At 36.1% G+C, this 21,610-nt stretch overlaps 1 protein-coding gene across 1 annotated transcript in view; it reads left to right on the top strand.

Moving 5' to 3' along the window:
* Window positions 1-21,610, top strand: part of LOC122797657 (serine/threonine-protein kinase Nek11-like) — a 1,134,678-nt gene that overhangs the window by 237,030 nt on the left and 876,038 nt on the right. Inside the window, exon 7 of the mRNA XM_044066198.1 lies at window positions 1,493-1,622. Within this exon, the coding sequence (XP_043922133.1) occupies window positions 1,493-1,622 (130 nt within the window). The remainder of the gene's footprint in view (window positions 1-1,492; window positions 1,623-21,610) is intronic.

Here is a 21,610-nt window from a genome sequence, read left to right as displayed (position 1 = left end):
AACTGTTATTGTTCTAATGCATTTTTGCAGCACTTTTTTATGAGTATGTAGGATCGTTATGGAAGACAGGTGAGATGTATATAAAGAATGTTATGATTTTTTTTTTATAAGGCCACTTTATAGGAAATGCTCAGTGTACAATGCTGGAATAATGACAGGAAATTGATCTACTTAACACTTTCATCTGCTACATCAAATGAAAATATATTGGAGATATATTTCAGAATAGACTGGACTTGAAAAGATAACCACCACATTCTTCAATAATAACCAAAGTATGTGGTTATGTTGTTTCATCTACAATTGACACGTTCTGTTTCTAAATATCACTTTTATGAATCATATTGCATTTAATGTTTCTTTTTAAAGAAAACACATGAGGGGGATCTGTGCAAAATTAGAAGTCATTCTAAAATCATCTTAAAAACTGTCATCAGCATCAAGATGTGACATCAACATGTGACATCAAATAATGTAGCAAAAGCAATGAACAGCATCAAAAAGCCAGCATCTTTGCAATTGGTAAGGCTACATCCTCAGAATCGTCCATACTGGGGTTAAGCTTCCACACACTTGATAGTGTCTCCATGTAGAAGGTGAATCAAATATGTCAATGCACTACAGTGATATAGTTAACACAAACCATGCTTTGCCAGGGATACATGAAACAGCATGTTTCAATGTATGGAGAGCTGAACTGTGAACTGGGGACATTAGTACAGTTTGCTTTCATGAATCACACGCCTGTTTGGACTATGTATGGAAAACAGTATGGAAAATTAATTTTTGGGACTGCGCACCTCAGTGAGGTAAGAACTACTCCTGTAGTCCACTGCAGGTACATACTGCTAGCAATAATTGGACAGCTGCAAACTTAAAAACATGGACACATATGAAGCCCATAAACGTATAAAAATATATCATTAATAGGATATGATTTGATTGGATATGCAGCAGATTGCAGTGTGTATTCCATGCAGGTGAGTAAAGAAGAGAAGGCAGCCATGGCCAGATCATGCATCTTTTTTTAGAAGATTAAGATACCATGCAAGTAAGATTGATATGCTTTGTGACAAACTAAAGTACTGTGTCAAATTTTTGTAAATGGTGCATAACATTGCTAAGCTTTTGCAAGAACAATACTGAGTATTGTGTGAATAAATTCAGATAAAGTCTGAACCTAGACATGAGGCAGAGCGACAGTTACTATAGGTGAAAGGAAAAGGAAAATGTTTAAGGTTCTTAGAAACTACAGCTATATATTGCATGAGCACTTTCTAGACTACAGACTGTCTTATGCTGTGAATAAATTATATCATCATATTCTTATAAACTACATATGCTATTTCAGTATCTCATATAAACATCCATATTTTTGTGCATGTATAGTACAAAACTGGCTCAGATCTTTATCATTGTATCTCTGTGTTAGTTGATAACTATTCTAATTGTTATTAATCCTATATTCATTTTCCTCATTCTTTATTACTAGGATGGCAATCAAGATCATATGACACATTCTCAACCAGTCACTGTACAAGAGTATAAGTCAGTTGGGCAGGAAGAAGTAAATGCAGTGAAAATGGCAGATAGAATGTGTATGACAGAACCGGTTGACCAAGGTAATTACTTACTTGCATGCATAAATGAACAGAGAGATACTAAGACGGTCAGACAAATTAAGTAGAATTACAAACTGAAAGAGACAGCTTATCATTTTTCAGTATTTAACACTTTTGTTGGGCTACTGTAAATGCATAAGAAGTATGGTCAGCAATGGTGCCTGTATTTATAATAGGGTCTATAGTAGATAATCGAACTTTCAAAAGTTCGATTGTCATATGATAGACACCATACGATCGAACTTTTAAAGGTTCGAGCATCTAATAAAAAAAATAAACTACACAAATAACCTACCTGAACATTTTAAGCAGGGGGCCTAGCCCACCTGCATCCCCGCACACCCCCTCTCTTTAAATATATCAACTCTGAGATCGCACTACAGTGCAGAAAAGGGAAATCTTCCCATTCCGTGCTGTACAGAGATCTCTGTTAAAACGTTCAAACTTTCAAAAATTCAATCATATGGTGTCGACCATATGAGACTCGAACTTTTGAAAGTTTGATTATCTAATGTAGTCCCTTTATAATATATACCATTAATGCACTGCATTTTTATATGTGTAATTGACATATGTAAGTCCATTTGGCTCAAACTACAAGCTGCACACGTTTTTCTGCTGGGAGCATATCAAGCAATCAACAGCACACTGACTAACAATGCATTAAAATAATTCTGTTTAAATTACTTTCAGAAACAGTGAAGATTTTCCTTTAATCCACTGTTGTGTGACCTTACAGTAGATAAACAGAAGTTTGTCATGTATTGGGGGGGGTGCCCCAACATGACACCCTTACAAAAAAAGCCTTACTCTGTGATTCATTGAAAGTAGTTTTGGCAAAATTCCTTCAGTGGATTGGCTAATGTTTTAATAGCTGTCAATGGATGCTTCTTTCTTTTAATTAAATCAATGCAAGGTAATAGTTTGCCTGTGATAAATATGTTGTTGCATTTTGTAGAATTGCTGTTTAATTATGCTAATAAGAAATGTCTTGGCAATGTGCAGATATTTTCTTTATTTTGATTTGAATACAATCTTCTGAAGAAGTACACGTATCAGTCTTTAAATGCAAATATTCAAAGCTATTGCTGCTATAAGACATTTCCAGATGTTAAATGCACTCATAGTTTTTCCTTATTAATTGCTTATAGTTTTCTTGTGCATTTCTTATTTATTTGCTTTATTTATGTGTTTGTCTTATGAACAGGCAGGTGCACAGGACAACAGAGGGCTCTTTTCAAGCATGTCCCTCTTACAAAAAGAAGAAAAAAAAACAGTCTTGCACCTAATGTAAGCACAATCCATAACTAGAGTCAACTATATAAAATTCACAGATGGATGACCAGCCCTTAGGCTAGCTGGACCTATTTAGACAATAGGGTCCCCCTCCTTCATGGACCTTGCACTAGGCTACAGCAGAGTCATTATACTTTATGTGGCCCAAAACGTTGCCTAAGATACTCCAGTAAAGTTCAAGACATTTTCATAGTGGTAGTCTTGCTCCTGTATTAAGTGCAAGTTGTATTAGTGGAGTATGCATTTCTCATCATGCATTGCACTGGTGGCTAGTTTAGTATTGTCCATAACTGTGATTTACTCCTCATATGTATCTTACAATGTCACCTTTCCATGTTTCCATAGTGGTCATTTGCTCTTGCTGAGTCTTCAACAGACATTTTAACCTAAAACTGGTTGGCTTAACCATTTGATTTTGTGTGCCACTCCAGTTACCATCTCAGAAGATAATAAGATTCGGCTTAATTAAAATTTTGGAGAAGAATTGTGTTTTCTTTTGCTTCTCTTGTTGTTATTAGATTTAGGAGTAGTTGCTAATGAATACATTTAATAACTGTGGAATAGTCAGTCTCAGACAGTATAAAAGCAAACACTAATAGTTTTGGTAAAATTCATTCAGTGGATTGACTGATATTTTATGAACTGCCAATGTATTCTTTTTTCTTCTTAATTAAATTTATTTAATTATTTGTTTTTATTTTTATTTAACATTTGTTGACTGGGAAAGTCTGACTAGGACAGAGCCTATTTTCAGCAGAAGCCCGGAGAGAAACTCTCCAGTCACAGATACTGTCACGTGAGGTAATTCCTAGTCATTAAGATATGTGGCAGAATGTTACCAATTAGAAAGTATTGCAGAAAATTTCTTTTAATTTAGGCTGAATTGTAATATAATTATATTAACACTAAAGTTAAGAGGATATGTTCTTGGACACACCTTGTGTTTGATCTGTGGTATAGGCTGGAGACAAGTAGGTGTTATTCTAAAGGGGGAATTGGTGGGGACATTGCCTAAGTCACCACAGAGGTAAACCAGTACACTGCACAGCCTTATTGCGCAACTACCCCCTGGATGTTAACACGCATAACAGAGATGGAGGGAGGTACTTGGTAAAGATGATTATGGTAGCAATGTAATATAGACTTGGAATCCCTCGATCTCCTAGCTGGTCCAAGCCTTTATCAGAGCTAGTCCAGGAGAGGCTAGGAGAAGTTAGGGAGACCCAGCAATTGAAGAGAAGCACCATTGTCCACTGACAGACAGCTGCAGGAGACATAAAAGATAAGCAAAAAGGAAAACAAAAGTGGCCCAAAGTGAAACAAAAAAAGATATGTGATCTCCTTGGATACCAAGTGTTAGTATCAATGTAAAGGCTTCCCAGGCTGAAAGATATTGATTCTGACAGTGCTTTTTAAAGGGCACAGTTCACTAGGCGGGTTGACACATAAAGTTAACAGGATGTTCAAAACTGTGCAATAGTTGTACTTGTCTGAACTGCCAGACTGCTTCCTTTCAGATCAAACCCTAGTAGTACAGATGCATTTTTTTGCACAAACTGTAGCTGCAAAATACTGAGTCACCAGTGACATGATTAAGCAATAACTCTTTTTCCTTTTTGCATCAGAGTCAGTATGCACTATTGTGTGCCAAGCAATTTGCTGTTTGTAGTGCTGCTGCACTCAAATAAAGTCCTCTAGCTTGGCAGTTCATCAGTTCTACAGTGAGTGCACCAAATACAAAAGCAGGGTCCTGGCTCTGAGACTTATATATTTTTTTTTCCTGAAAGCAGCTGTTCTTTTCATTGCAGTCAGGCCTTTTTGAAATAATGTGTTAAATAGCCACTTCCTTTCAGTGTGTGTATGTATGTTTTTGTGACTGTGTGCACATGTCCATTCAAGCAAGATTTTGAACAGAAGCCTGAATGAATGGCTAGACATTTATTCCTGAGTCATATGAAGGATGCATATTTCAGTAGCCTAACTGGGGTGGAGTCCAGAGAGCACCTATCTTGAGTGGAGAGTGTTAGGTGGTATGATTGGCAGATCATGATTGGTAATGCTGGAATTGCATTTTCAGTCTGAACCGAAGGACTTTAGTGATCTGGGTGTGGCATCAACTGTAGTACTCTGCTTGATACAAAGCTGTTCACTACTATGTTTGTAACATTTTAATTGCTAGGATTCTTCATCTTTAACTATGTCTGTAATATTTTAATTTGTGGAGCTTTTCTCCCCGGGCCTCTGCTGAAAATGGACCTGCGTCCAGTCAGACATTCCCGGTCAACAAATGTAAATAAATAAATAAATAAATAATTTAAATGGAACAAAAATTGAAAGTCCATTCATAGGACTTCGGAACTGGAGTGCTTTAGTGCTCTGGTTTTAGACTGTAGAAGCTGTTTGCTACAAATATCACCAAATATGCACCTGAAAGAGATCTCCAGTTTTAAAAAATGCACCTAATTTCCACAACTAAATCAATAATTGCTTTGGAGACTCACTCCATCCAGTCTGTGTACCAAAACTATGGAACTCTATCCTTCTAGAACTGAGAACTGAATCTATTTCAAAAATATTGCAACAAAAATGACAAACTTATTGAACTACAACTTGGAATTATCCCTGCACTAAACAATGACTGCAACTTCACCTCATGCTTTTAAACAGACTTCTGCTTACAAACAATTGCTCATTGTTGTCACTACTATCAGCAGCTTCATCTACTTGTTTTATTTTTTTATTTATCCTTTTATTGACCAGGTTAATCCCACTAGGCTAGTGGGCTCTTTTCAGGGAGACCCAAGTTGGTATTTTTACTACTAGGGAAAATCTGGCCAGGGCTTTTGGGGACTTCCCCTACTCTTCATTGTTGCTAGTGGGACCCATTTTGGATAGGCTCTTCTTGTTTTCATTCCAGGCACAGAGGCAGCATGGAGGAACAGGAAGCAGACTGAGAGAGAAGGAGATAATGGATTGGTGAATAAAATGGAGGAGAAAGCAAATACTGAGACTGGAGAATGTGTGCACGATTATGAGGAAATGTTTTAAAGTAATTTGTTTGATGGTGATGAGTCAACAAATGGTGGCTGTATAATTACAGCCCTGCAGTCAGGAGGGATAGGGATGATTTACTTAAAGAAATGGTGGTACAGAGTGACACAGAAAATGAAGGAGATGTTTCCTGGGGGGATGTTATAGAGAAAATACAAAAGAAGGATGCAGGTACAATCCTGAAGAGTAGTGGTGAGGTGGAAAAGATAACATATGTATAGAAAGTAAAAGAAGGCAAAAGTGGAGTAGCAGGAAAGAAGGCAGAAAAAAATGAAAAGCGGAAGTAAGTAGTAAGGATTCAAAGTAAAAAAGACAAAGAAATGGACAGGTATGAACTGTAATCATTCCTTTATGTGTAAAAGCACATGAGGTAAGAGTATTTATTCTTATTGACATAGAGAAATTTTGTGACATTACATTTGATACTGTTATTTTCAATGGGAAAATGTCTTGGAGAATATGAGGGAAAAAAGAAAGACTAATCCATGGAATCTTTATGTGATAAAAGCATTTAACAGGGAAACAAAAAGGATAATTCATGTCTAATTTCAAACAGAGGTAGAAAGAGAGAGTTTGACAGGGCATTTGAAAACTTTATGTAAAGAAGTATTGGACATTGCAAAAGTTTACGACAAAAAGGGTTTATGGTCTGGTGCCTGGGAATGTAATACTGTGCTAAAAAGAGAAAGAAAAATATAAGTATACCAAGCATGATAAACATGGGGGGGGGTAGGGGTGTTCTTGAAATACTGGGGACAACCCAAAATGTATTTTTTGTGTAGAAAAAAAAGACATTTGTTAAGTACCTGTGGCAAAGCAAAATGTTACATTTGTGAGGAAATGGGACATGATGCAAAAAATGTGAATTGAAATGTTATAAATGTAACAAAATTGGACATTTATGGATGAATTACAAAAGTAAAAATAAGTAAGGTAAAAAAGAAAAAGAAAGAGAAGAACATGAACAACTCTAACATTTTAGAAGTAGTACAAATAGAAGAAAATTGGATGAGAAAAAATAATAAAGAAGGTTCTGAAGGAAGTGATGAAGATGTAAATTTGGAGGTAGTAAAAGAAAATAAAAGAATTCTATTGGTAAAAGGGTAAAAGACAGAAAAAGAAAATTTAAAGGGATAAGTACAAAAGAAAAAAAGAAAGGAAATGGATGAAAAAGAATATATTCAGCTGATTGGTGTTGGTATAATAGTTAAGGTGTATGACTCACAGACACAAGGTACAGTGATTGATTCCTGCCATTGGGAGGGAAACTGGCTAAGCTTAAAATGGCTTATTAAGTAAGCTAGTCTAGCAATTAGCTATGAACTTAAGAAACCATGAATCTAAGGAAAAGGAAGAATGAAAATTTTAGTACTAAGAATATAGAGAATAGGGATTTTGGAGTAGTAATATACATATGATGTCGATGTAATTATATTAGAAGGCACACAAATTTTATCAAATGAAGAAAGATTACAAACAGAAAAACCATGGGGAGGAAAGATAATCTTGAAGGCTATGGAGCACATCATCATGGAACTCATTAACAAAGACATTGGGAACCTCCAAACACTGAATCCTACCCAGTTTGGCTTTGTTAAGGGCAGATCATGCCTCCTAAACCTGGTGGACTTCTTCGAGACAGTTACCAAGGCTATAGACAAGGGAAAGATAGTACACACAGCCTACCTAGACCTCTCTAAGGCCTTCAACACCATTCCCCATTCTGGTATTATAGACAAGCTCACCAGCCTGAACATAAACCCCTACGTCACAAGATGGGTTGCCAACTGGCCCATGGACAGAACCCACATGGTGAGAGTTGCAGGAGCTAGATCCAACTCTAAACTGGTTACAAATGGCATTCCTCAGGGCTCAGTCCTAGGATCCTTCCTGTTTGGCATTTAATTCTCAGAGGTACAGGCAAGCATAGGAGGACTATAGCTGACCAAGTTCGCAGACAACTGCAAACTAGGGACTATAATTGACTCTCTGGCTGACACAGACATCCTCCAAAAGGGTCTCACTGAGATGGATACCTGGTGTCAAAATCATGGCCTCAAGCTAAATGCCAAAAAGGTGCATCGTCATCCACTTTGGAAAAACAAAGTACCCACAAACTACCACATAGGTGGTAGTCCCCTAAATACGGAAGATGTAATAAGGGATCTGGGGACCCAAGTAATCTCACCTTTGATAATCACTTTGCCAAAGTGGTTAGAAAATCCTTCTACGTGGCCCACCTAATCACAAAAGGGTTTGCATCCAGATCAAAAGAGGTCATTGTGCCCCTCTACTCATTACTCATCATACCCATCATGGAGTACAATGCCCCATTTGGGATGTACCTTACAAGACACCTGCAACAGCTGGAAAGACCACAGAAGTACCTCACCAAGAGGTTCACTGGCCTCAAACAGATGCCCTATGCAGCTCAACTGAAGAAATTCCATCTGTACTCGGTTGTATACCGCCTACTCAGAGGTGATCTCTGCCTGACATACAAGGCCATGTCCAACCCAGAGTTGATGGACATGCTCCACCTAAAGAAAACTTTATCCCCTCGAGACATACACTCTAGGGATCTAAACCTCACCACAACAATAAATAGGATGTGCTGGAGGGATGGATTCCTGTCCCAGAGACCTCCCATGCTTTGGAACAAGATTCCAGTCTACATTAGGCAGAGCTCCTCGCTAACACTCTTCAAAAGAAATCTTGACAAGTGGATGGGAAACAGAAAGTTTACCCCGGGGATCACTTCAATGGCTCTGCTGGACAGAGGCACAGGGAACTAATCTAAGGGGGCGGCGAAAGCCAACACATTCTGGCTAGGCTTATAAATGCCTTCGGGCAGATAGCCTAGTACCTACCTATGAACCTATGAACCTATTGAGAAATGAGAGATGTTCTGGAATAGCCATGTTTTGTAGAAATGCAGTAAAGGTATTAGATGTAACTTTAGCAAAAATGGGAAGGATAACTATTGTAGATTTAAAATTGAAAGAAGTGTATAGAATTATAACATTCTATGCCTGTCCTAATTGTAAGGAAATGGAAGACTTATGTCATCAGATTTTAGACTATGTAGTGGTAAATATGAATATTATAATAACAGGAGACTTTAATTGAGATTTAAGAGGCATGCATTAAAAGAAAGGAAATCTCCAAAGCCTTAGAAAACAAGATATCTGAACTCCAGGCATGGATTTCACAAAGCAACGCCAATACTTTAGCAGCTACCGAAACCTGGTTGAAATCATATGCAAAAGCACAGAATTTTCCCCCCCAGGCTACTTATGCCTAAGAACCGATTGGCCCCACAAGAGAGGAGGGGGAGTAGCAATAATCTTTCTTGGCAAATATACTTTACTTCCCTACTGAAAACCAACACCCAACTTCTCCCCAGCCAAAGTACTAATCTCTATATGAAAACTTAACAATCATAAAAACATTTGCATAATTGCTCTGTATATTCCGTATATTCAGACCATATTCCTCCAGGAAACAACATACCAATATTAGAGAACATACTTGTCTGGACATCCCAAAACATAGATAATGAAACCATCATCCTAGGTGATGTAAACATTGATTGGTGAGACGTTTCCAAAAAGAACCCCTCAAAAAAAAAACTTTCACAACTTCTCCCAACTAATTCAAGACATCACCAGACCCCACAAAAATAACAATTAGTGTCCAACCATGCCAATATCACTACTGCAGGCATGCTACCTAATACCATTAGTGGCCACTACCCAGCTTATATCCTATTGAAATCTTCCCCAACCCAAGGCCGACACCAATACAAGTCAACCAGAAATTTGACTAAGTTCCAGCCATCCATATTTAATGAAACCTTAGCTAAAGTAAATTGGGAAGCCATAAAATCCCTACCATGTAATGAGGCTGTTGAATTCTTTAAATCAACATTCCTAGACATCCTAAATTGTCAAGCACCCACCCGCCAAAAATAGATAAAACATAACCATGCAAGCTGGATCTCAAAATCCACCAAAGAAGTCACATCCACAAGGGATAAAATCTAGAAATCATGGCAGAAAAACAAAGACCACTCAACTCTACTACAATACAAGCAACTCTGTATCCAGGCAAAATTACTAATAACCAGAGTTAAACAAGCCCACTACCTCCATCTACAAAGCCAACATAAACATAATCCCAAAAAGCCCAGCCGAACTTGCCACCCACTTCAATTCCTACATCATTGACACCATAGCTAATCTAACCACCACCTTTCCTACAGTTAACACCACCCCCACCAAGACAGCTGATGAAAAAATCATGCCAGAAAACAATCCTACCCTCAACTCCAACCTAAAATTCTCCCCCATACCTCCACTGCCACAATAAAAAAACTTTTACTTAAGCTAAAACCGTGTACTCTGCTTCCTGACAATCTACCCCCCCCACTTCCTGCAGCTAGCTGCAAACTCTATACCTTATCCCATCAGCATACTGATTAACAAATCGATTAAAGAATCCGTAGTCCTAGAAAACTGAAAAAAGCATACATTCTCCCCTTCCACAAAGGCTACACCAACACAGACACCACAAATTTCAGCCCATAGCACTTCTCTCACCCCTCTCTAAAATACTGGAAAAATGCATCCACGCCTAACTCCTGAACTACCTGCTTGAATGCCAAATTCTATCACCCACTCAGCCTGATGTCAGACCAGGGCACAGCACCACTACTGCCCTCCTCTCCTTCCAAGATACATTCAACCAGGCAAGGGATTCTGGCAAAATAATCACTTCTCTTTTCCTAGACCTCCCCAAAGCTTTTGATAGCATTTCCCACACCATGCTCCTCTCCAAGCTATCCACCCTGCACATTTCCCCACCTACCCTAGAATGGTTCAATAATGGGTCTATATTAAAGTAGCGAAACCTCACTTATGCAAATACCTAAACGGCGACACATAAATAGCGAACCGCGAAAACACCGAACGTCCTGAAGCACGAAATTCAAAATATCGAATTGTCATAGTTGGCCCTTATCCGGTATAGCTCCCTAACATAAATGTGCAATAATTACGGACCTTAGGTTAGGCTGTGGGTTAAGGCAAGTGCATACATAGTAATACATGCAACCTTTACTTTAGGGTTAGAAGTAGGGTTATGTTAAGTGTATGTATAGTAATGTAGTTGTGTAGCTGAATGTATACGTAAATTATACATTTCCCGTAGTTGGGTGTTATTTGTTTATAGTTAGATACATTTGTGTGTAGTGAATGTTTGGTTAGGATATGGGATATATGGGTGAAGTGTAGGTATGAGGAAGTGTGGATTACTTATTTTGTTTGGGTAGGTAGTACGTAGTGGGCGGTGGGGTTGGCCAACTATGGCAATTCGATATTTTGAATTTCGTGCTTCAGGACGTTCTGTGTTTTTGCAGTTCGCTATTTATGTGTCAGCTTTTAGGTATTCACATAAGTGAGGTTTCGGTATTTTAATATAGACCCTTCAATAGCTATCTCTTCAATAGGCAGCAATCTACCAAATGGCAAAAGTCTTACTCTCCCTTCCCCAGTACTTCCACAGGGGTACACCAAGGCTCCATACTTGGTCCTCTCTTATTTAGCATCTTTCTTAACAACTTTCACTCCACTCTCCCACAATGCTTAGTAATCCAGTATGCTGATAACTCTACAATAATATGCACTGCAAATTCCAGCTCTGTACTCCAGTGAATCACCCAGAATGCCCTCATATCTACTGAATCTTAGATGTTTAACAATCATCTTGCCCTAAATCAAAAAAAAAAAACTAAACTAGTACTTTTTACCCATAAGAAAACCTCTCCCCTAGATAAAAAACTCTTCACTATACAAGCCCAAGACAATACCACTATAGAAGATGTCCCACACACTAAACTGCTAGGCATTATTACAGATGAAAACCTTAACTTTGACCTACACATAAACAATAACATCATAAAAACATACCAAAAGCTTGGTATGCTCTACAGGCATCAACACTTTCTTACCTTCTCTACAAGACAAACCCTTGCAACCACATTTTTATTACCCTCTCTCATTTATGGCACCCCTCTTTTCACTAATATTCAATTATGCAAAATCCAAACTTGAAATGTGTTACAACAAAGTAGCCAAATTTGCTGCCAAGGCCAAATTCTCATCCCACCGCTGTAACTCACTGAAACAATTAGGCTGGTTGGAACTCCCCCGCCATCTCTCATTAAACCAACTAACTACAGTGCACAGAATACTCTACAGACCATCCTGCTCTCTTGACACTACTCACCCAATACCAACCCAGCAGGCAATTAAGATCTGAAAATCATCTACTTCTAAAGTTGAAAAGCCCACCTTACCTGCAGATCAATTCCTCTATTCCTTCACTGTTGCCAAACTATGGAACTCATTTCCACCTCTATAAGAAACGCAGGCAGCACCATCACCTTCAAACAAATACTGAAAAATCATCTCAACTCTTCCTGGCTATGTATCTGCTCTATAACCTAACCTCCTCCTTCTCCTTATATGATAATTAAACTTCTATACTTTTTGCTACTGCTGAGTGATGATATTTTCTCCATAATTATTATTTTTTATCACTTGTTGATACTGGTACAATAATGCTGATTAATATATCTCTGTGTATACCTCTCTGATTGAATTCCTCTAGCAGCCAACAAAATTCCTGTTTTTCTGTATATTTTCTGTAGATAAATATATATATATATATATATATATATATATATTTATATATATATATATATATATATATATATATATATATATATATATATATATATATATATATATATATATATGTATCATCATCATCATCTTCTTTCGGCTGTTCCCGTTAGAGGTCACCACAGTTGATTACCTGTTTTCATTTCTATCTGTCCTCTGCATCTTGCTCTGTCACATCAACCACCTGCATGTCCTCTCTCACCACATCCATAAACCTTATCTTAGGCCTTCCACTTTTCCTGTTACCTCTTAGCTTCATCCTTAGCATCTTTTTCCCAATATACTCAGCATCCCTCCTCAACACATGTCCAAACCAATGTAATCTTGCCTCTCTGGCTTTGTCTCCAAACCTTCCAACCTGGGCTGACCCTCTAATGTACTTATTCCTAATCCTGTCCACCCTCGTCACACCCAGTGCAAATCTTAACATCTTTAACTCTGCCACATCCAGTTCAAACACCTGCCTTTTTGTCAGTGCCACTGTCTCCAACCCATATAACATAGCTAGTCTCACTACCCTCTTGTAGACCTTCACTTTAACTCTTACAGGTACTCGTCTGTCGCAAATCACTCCTGATACTCTTCTCCACCCACTCCTTCCTGCCTGTACTCTCTTCTTAACCTCTCTTCCGCACTCACCGTTACTCTGAACTATTGACCCCAAATATTTAAATTCATCCACCTTTGCCACCTCTACTCCTTGCATCCTCACCATTCCTCTATCCTCCCTCTCATTCACACACATATATTCTGTCTTAGTCCTGCTGACCTTCATTCCTCTTCTCTCTAGAGCATATCACCATCTCTCCAGGGTCTTCTCCACCTGTTCCCTACTCTCACTACAGATCACAATGTCATCTGCAAACATCATAGTCCACAGGGACTCCTGTCTTATCTCGTCTGTCAACCTGTCCATCAGCTTTTCTCCCCAGGCCTCCACTGAAAATGGGCTCTTTTAGGCCTAGTGGACTTTCTAGGTAAACAAATGCAATAAATAAATAAAAATATAAGAAAAAAAAATTAGAAGGGTTTTGTCAAGAATTAATAATAATTAGAGAAGTTGTGGATATTATGAATAGAAAAAAATTGAAATCATGATAGGAGACCTTAATAAGACATGGGTATTAATGAAAGAATGTAACATAAGTGAGAAAGTTAGGAAATTATGTATGTCAGCATATAGTAATAGTAAAGTAAAAATACTTTAAAAATGGCTAGTGAAGCCAAACAGTACATATGAAGAGTGGTATAAGACAGGGATTTCCAATGAGTTGTATACCCTTTTAATTAGTTATGAATGTGAGAGGACGTGAAGTAAATTACAAAATGAAAAAGACAGGGTATATAACACCTGAAAGGTTAAGAATTGTGGTTCTGGTAACATATACAGATGACATTATAATAATTGTAAAAATCAGCATTTGGATAAAAGAAGTAATAATTTTCACAAATGAGTATCTAGAGTTGATAGGGATGGCTTTAAATAAAGAGAAAAGTAAAGGCTTAGGTGGTGTAGTGAAGCTAGGGCTGTATATTTTATAATGAAAGAAATGTCTGTGCTAGGTATACAATTTGGGAATAAAGATGTAAGTGGAATTCAATGGGAAAAAATATAAGAAATAAAACAAACCTGACTTTTCTGAAGAATATATAAATCGTCATTTAGAAAAAAGGTATTTTTAATACATTTAGTACTTATGGGGAAAATAACATACTTAGCAAATGTATTTAGGTTGCCAACAGTATTTCAAAATGAATTATTGCAGATATGTTTTCACTTATACAGGGCTCTACAGTAAACACAGTAAAAAGAGGAGTTTTGTGTGCCAATAAAGAAGAAGGAGGTTTAGGGTTAATAAATACAATGGTATATGCTGCTTCATTAAATTTGTACAAAGTGTTAAAGTGAATAAATGAAAAGGAAGTGAGATTAGTAGTACAGTTGTATAAATATAAGTATGATAAATGTTAGTGTATGGTAAAAAGAGTAAAAGAGAAAAGGCCTGTATAAATGAAATAAAATCTTACCAAGAAAAAAATATTTTTATGGAAAATAAAAATTTGATGATATAAAAAAACATATAAAAGTATGGTATAAAAATGTAATGATAAATCAGTACTATGTAAAACCATGGGAAAATCTTACAGATAAGAAAAATAAAGCTATAGAAATAAGAATCAAATGGTGTGATCAGAAAGTAAAATGTCAAGATTTTTGTGGAGTCTGGTAATAGATAAATTGCAAGTAAAAGGAAACATGCAATATAAAAAGAAAAGTGATAAAGTAGGTTTACATTGTCAAGAAGAAGAAACTATGGAACGTGGTTTTGAAATGTAAATATAAACTTATCGGAAAAAGTATGTAAAGAAGATTTTTTTCAAAAATATAAAATAAGTGCATAAAATAAGCATGAATATGATTAAGTATAGATATAACAATAGAAGTAATGAATATATTAAAAGAATAGATGAAAAGTTATTTTATGTTACATGGGTTATATGCAATAAAATAATAAATTAAATTATGTTTAATTGTAAATGGATTTTGGCAACAATTTTAAGTTAAATCAGTTGTTTACTGGGTTAGCCTGACTGGGGCTAAAAAACACATTTTTTTTCGATAGAGGTCCAGGGAGAAAATCTTCAGTACAAAAATACAAGTCACAGTTAATGACTGTACTTGTTGTGAATTATTAAATAATACAAAGTCAATGAAAGATGACAGTTGTGGAAAAAGGACTAAGGGTTTAATAGGGATAACAATTTTAGTATGATTGAAAGGGAAATTATAAATATGTGTAAACAGATTTGCATATCTGTATATTTTTACATTTGTAAATATTTATAAATATGTAAATATTTTGTAAAAAAGCAATTATTTTTGTATATAAATAAAGGACCCCTACTCTTTCAGTTGTGTCTCCATAGGCAGCTTCTAGGAGAGTGTGTAATGAAGGAGAAGGAGGAGAGCGGAAGTGGTGAAAGTGTTGTTGTGGTTGCTTGTGTTCAGTTTATGCAGCAGCTGAATATATTGAGAAAGACAAGAAAATTATATGTTTTATGGGCAGTTGAGTGCTGCATACATTTGTGAATCAGTCACAATCCAGTGGTTTAGAGAGTGATTTTCTTAATAAAATGACAGAGGAGGTGAAACCTAGTATTGAGGCAGTTGTTTTGTGGTCCCAGTTTGAAGAAGTGCTTCCAGGGGATTCTGAGTTACCTACAGATTGCAAAGGATGACAGGATTTGGATGTATCAAGCATGCAGTGTCAGAGGACATGAGATGAGACTAATACTACTGGGTTTGATGCTATCAGTAATGTTTCTTCACAGGTGATTGGTTTTACTAATAAAATTACGTGTACATCTGTTATGGCTAAAATTACTGATAAGAAAAAAATGTTTTTGATAATAGTGTCACTGAAAGGAATTTGTGATAAAAATAGAAGCTAAAGCCGGTATAACAATTTTCAGATATTTCTTATCGAACAATATTATAACTATTTTGGAAGGTAATAGGAGTGTGGAGATGTTACTCACATTGGCAATGAAAGTTTTTGTGAAAGTAAATTTGAAAAAAATGGATATTGCTGAAAAGTTATGGCGAATTCTGATGCAAAGTCATTCCGTGAACTCTGGAATCAATGTCTAATCAGGTATTCAGACAAAAAAAGAAGAAGACTAAGGTTGCAGTTTACAAATGGCTGATATAAATAAAGTTAAAATAAGCACTTATTTTATAGAAAAATGTAAACCTGTGTATAAAATTAAAAAAATGTTTAATGAAAGGCAATTTTAGAATGGGGCATGGAATGTACATTTTTACTTACTTAATATTAATGTGAAATTTAGTCATACATTAAGTGTGGTTATTATTAATAAACAAGGAATGTTAATGTATCAGGACAAAACAAAAACTTTTTCTTTTGTTTTAATGACTGCTCTAAGCAAAGATGTAAGCAATGTAGGGAGCTGTGACATGGAAAGAATATATATATAAATTATTATGTATGGCATGTGGTAACATTAAATATTTTTGGTTTGACTATGATAAAAAATGAGAGAAACAAAAATGAAAATGTTTTACAAAAATTATGTTGTATAAAATGAAAATGATCTAGATGTGATATAAAATGTTCATGAGAATTTGGTAACTGTTTCAGATTATATTTATTTATTTATTTACTGACAGTTTTTTACTAGGTTAGATTAACTGGGCCTAAAAAGGCATTTTATAGCAAGGTCCAGGGAGAAAAGCTTCAGTACAAAAATACAAGTTACAGTTAACGACTGTGTGAGAATGTGAGGTATTGCCCAGATATGCCAGGAGACGTACAACAGTGGATGTGTAACATATGCCAGTATAGCTAACTGGATTTTTATAAAGAATTATATTTCATTTGTATATCAAACTGATTTGTACAGATGCTTGTGTTGAAAATGTATTTGTAAAGCTGCTTGTGTTAAAAATGTACCAACAGTGGGTCCTGCTGGACAGGAAAGAAATACACCTGTATGTCAGACTGTATTGTAGCTGTTGAAATGAATATATTGCAACAGAGGATACTGGAAGAGAAGAGGTTAATCTCGGTCCATATAAGTTTGAAAAATAGTCTGAAATTAAATTACCTGATTAGCCCATAAAGATTGTATCTTACAGTTCTGATGGCAGCCAGAGACAAAATATTTGTGACAACTAGGAGTAGGAATCCTATTGTATTGTCCCTAGGGGTGAACTAATTGTTATTCTGGAAAGGTGGAAGTTTTTGAAATGCTTATATAGCATCCAGATGCTATAGCTCATCTTAGCAAAGTTCTATGTGTGTGTAGTATGACACATATCTGCTAGATTCTGGTTCAGTTTCCATTAGAGGGGTAGTGTGGGAACCAGAGTCAGATGACCAGATGTATGTGATGTCATTCTGCAATCTAGCACAGAAATGAGATTTTAATACTAGATGAGACAGTCTCAGGGCAGTCCGTTTTTGAAACTTGACAAAGAAGGATCACTCATCCACTTCATCTTGCCTTGCTCTAATAAGTGAACTAGGGGAGAGTATTTCTTTAGATCAGTCAGGAAAATATAGTGAGATTAGTTAAGTATTGTTTTTTTGTATCTGTGTGAATCTTTCCATAGGCATTATTTTTATTATTTCCTGTGATTGAAACTCTGGTGTATATCGTGAATATATATTTAGTATTTTCATGTTCTTTTATTATTTATTATTAAATTTATTGAAACATTTCATTGTGGCTGGTCTTCTAGAGAATATTTTAACCTTTGAGAGCACTTATATTTATTTGGTGACACTGTGGCCACTCTGAAAGCCTTGCTGCATTGGTAAAACACTAGTATTTGTATTAGTATTAATATTAATTTTACTCATATAATTGGGTACCTTGTAAGCCTTAGAGTAGCTGGCTTTGAGGTGTTTTGGTGGCAGTATCTACCTTATAGCCTGGGCAGAGTGTGCCAACCTTTCACAGGGGTGTGTGTGTGTGTGTGTGTGTGTGTGTGTGTGTGTGTGTGTGTGTGTGTGTGTGTGTGTGTGTGTGTGCGTGTGTGTGCGTGTGTGTGTGTGTGTGTGTGTGTATGTGTGTGTGTGTGAAAATTAAATTTCAAAGAGTGTGTGTGTATCAGCTACTTGAAGCAGGGACACAGAACAGTAATTTCACAGAGAGGATGGCAGGGGACTTGGCTTGGAACATTCAGCTGAGGACTCAGCTCTACAGCTGTTGTCAGTGTGGAGTTTTATTTGGGGACTGGTGAGAGAGAGGGAAACCCAGCCTCAGGATGGGAGTGTGTTTCTTGTGTGCTGTTATGGGAAATTAAGCTTGGTGCAGAGATCTGCATCTGGAAATACTGTGTATCTAATTTTGTTCCAAGGACACGTCCCTCACTGGTGTCAGTGGTGAGGACTGAGGCTCCTTGATTACAGGCCCAAAGAAGGGATGTCACAGACTGCACTTGTTATGAGTTATTAAACAATTCAAAGTCAATGAAAGATAGTGCAAAGTCTAAAAGACAGAAAGATGCATATATCGCTGTACAAAACGGTTTTAAAACAATGCCATATGATATAATTTTATGATAATATCTTATAACACTGAAATTATAAATTATAAGAAAAAATAATGAGCAGTAAGGAGAAAAAATGGAAGGAGTATTATAGGTGACAGGAGGAAGATAATAAAGGATGGTAGCGTATATAAGGATGTCTTATAAGAGACAGAGAGAGATGAAATACCAAAGTGGGATGAAAAAATTGAAAGTTGATTTCTCATGAAGTATGACCTTTGATTTTATTGAAAGTAGTAGTCTATGACTTCTAACTCTTATGATGAGGTAAGCAAAGTTGTTTTAACTAGGAGAAGAGCAGGATCTTGTACACAGCAGATACAGCTTTAGGTGAGTTTTAAATGAGTGTAGGTTGCTGATTTGTTGAATTGTTTCAGAAAGAAATGAATGGAGTTCCATGCTTTTGAAACACAATTTATAAACAAGTGAGTTACCTCCTGAGTTATAGGATTTAGAAATATAAAGCAGAGAATTATCCCCAGGTCTGAACAATCTATTTGGAGAGTAGGGTTGGATAATATATTGTAGAGCAGAGCATTTATCTGTTTGATGTACAAGACTGTGGGTTAATAGTAGTTGTGTCAAGGTTACATGTGGGAGCTCTAACCAGTTAAAGCATTTTAATGATAGTCAATGGTGAGTTTTTCAGTGATGTTTAGCTGCAATTTTACTGACTTTCTTATAGCAGTGACAACAGGATGGTTCTGGCTGTACGCTTTCTTGCTCTGTCCATAAGTTATGGTTTGACCCTATATAGTAAGCCAGGTTTTTGTTGGGTTTTGCTTATTGTTTGGATTTTGTGGTAGTCAAATTTCATTTTGTCATCTATTGTGATCCTTAGAAGTCTAGTATGCCAGACATGCCCTTTTTGGGTTTTTTTTTTTTGGACAGAGAGATATTGAAGAGTGAATAAGATTAGTTTAGTCTTCTTGGGATTAAGGAGATGTTGAGCCTTATTTAGTCATGTTTCAACAGATGATAAAGATTGCTGTGTCACTTCTTGTAGTTCTGTGAGGTTTTCATCTGTGCAGATAAAAGTAGGGTCATCTACATATTGAACTATGGTGGCATGTTTTGTGGCAGAGCGAATATGATTTGTGAAGAGACTGAATAACAGTGCCCTGAAAACTGATCCTTGACAGACTCCTAAAGACACAGGTAAAAAGGAAGAGTAATCATCTTCCCATTTTACTGCTTGTGGCCTGTTTGATATCTCTGAAACCAAAGAAAAGCTGAGGAACAACTGTGTAGTGCAGAAGTAGTAGTGGCTTTCAATAAGTCAAGAAAGAGTGAGAAGGCAAGTTTGGTAGTGTTCCTTAGGAGTTGAGATTGAATACATTTCTCAAGTATTTTGGAGAGCGGAGAGAGGATTGCTATGGGTCTACACTTTGAAAGTTTATTGGAAGTTCCAACCTTCACTTTTTTCCATATTTCAAGAACATAGTTTTCTGTAATGGAGTAATTTATCAGAATAGAAATTGGGTTGTCTATAACATCTAAATATTCGGCAGGTAGATTATCTGGAGCTAGTGTGGTGGGATTTAATTTAAGAAGGAGTTTCCTAATAGCAGATGAGGAGACTGGTTCAAAAGTGAATTTTTTGATGAGGACTGTTCGGTGGTGATTCAACTTGGGGATAAGTGCATCTGTTGTTACACAACAATTCAACAGAATGAATGAGATGGTGGTTAAACTGGTCAGCAGGGTGGGGTACTTATTTGCCCTGGGTGGGGGAATTTGTTTATTGATGTCTAGAATTACTTGTGGTTATATTAATTTCTATTCTGAAAAGAAGTTTAGTAAGACTTTTTTCAGATTTAGAGCACTGTTTGGCTCGATTTCTAAGGTATTTATAATATTGCAGGATTTTTTTCTGTTTTATTTTTGACCAGGCTTTCCATGCCTAGTCCCAATATTTTATGAGTTATTTAGTTGTTTAGTATATATATATATATATATATATATATATATATATATATATATATATATATATATATATATATATATATATACACACTGTATAGCAATGAGTGGACAGTTATATTGTTGTAGTACAAAATGTGTATGAAGTTTTAAGTAAGGAAGAAGGTGAAGACCATAGAAATAAAGAGACCATTGGGAAAAGTGGGAAGAAAAGAAAAATAACATAACAAAAGAAAGTTGCAAAGAAAGGAAATGGTAACCTAAGAGTAATATCACTTAATATTAACAGTTAATTATCATATAATGAAAACCGGACTACACGTTGTTGTGTGCTTGTATTTTGTGAACAGGTAGTCAGGCAACTGCACTGTTTTTGTTTTAAAATATAGGAGAAAAAAATAGCTTGCTTTATGAGATGAATGTTCTTGCATTTACCTTTGAGACTTTCATTGAATACTTTGGTACCTTCATTTGACCACACTTTTATTCAAAATCCATATTTTGGTTTGTCCAAATAGCACTGACATTAGCAAATAACATTTGACATTGTTGTGCTGCAGTTCTCATCATGAAACATCATTTTCTGAGAATCTGCAGTGTTATGACTCTTGTATAGGATATTTAATATATGGAATATTCTTACTACATGAGCTTCAGAGATTGATAAAGTTTTATAATGTCTACTTACATGAATAAAGTAAAAAAGAATGCTTCTCATGCTTAAGAAATGAGGCACATAAGCTTTCACAAACACTATTATTTTGGTAATTGACTTTGAAACTCCAGTTTGAAAGCTTAAAACTCAATATTTGATAACTAACTAACTAACTTTGAAACTCATAACCAAACATTAAACACCACTGCATAAAACTGTACAACATAACAAAAAAGCC

The sequence above is a fragment of the Protopterus annectens genome, chromosome 3.part1, assembly GCF_019279795.1.
Source record: "Protopterus annectens isolate FY-2018-M chromosome 3.part1, PAN1.0, whole genome shotgun sequence".
Lineage (NCBI taxonomy): Eukaryota > Metazoa > Chordata > Ceratodontiformes > Protopteridae > Protopterus > Protopterus annectens.
The sequence above is the reverse complement of the archived record's forward strand: the minus strand, read 5'-3'. Positions and strand labels throughout refer to the sequence as shown.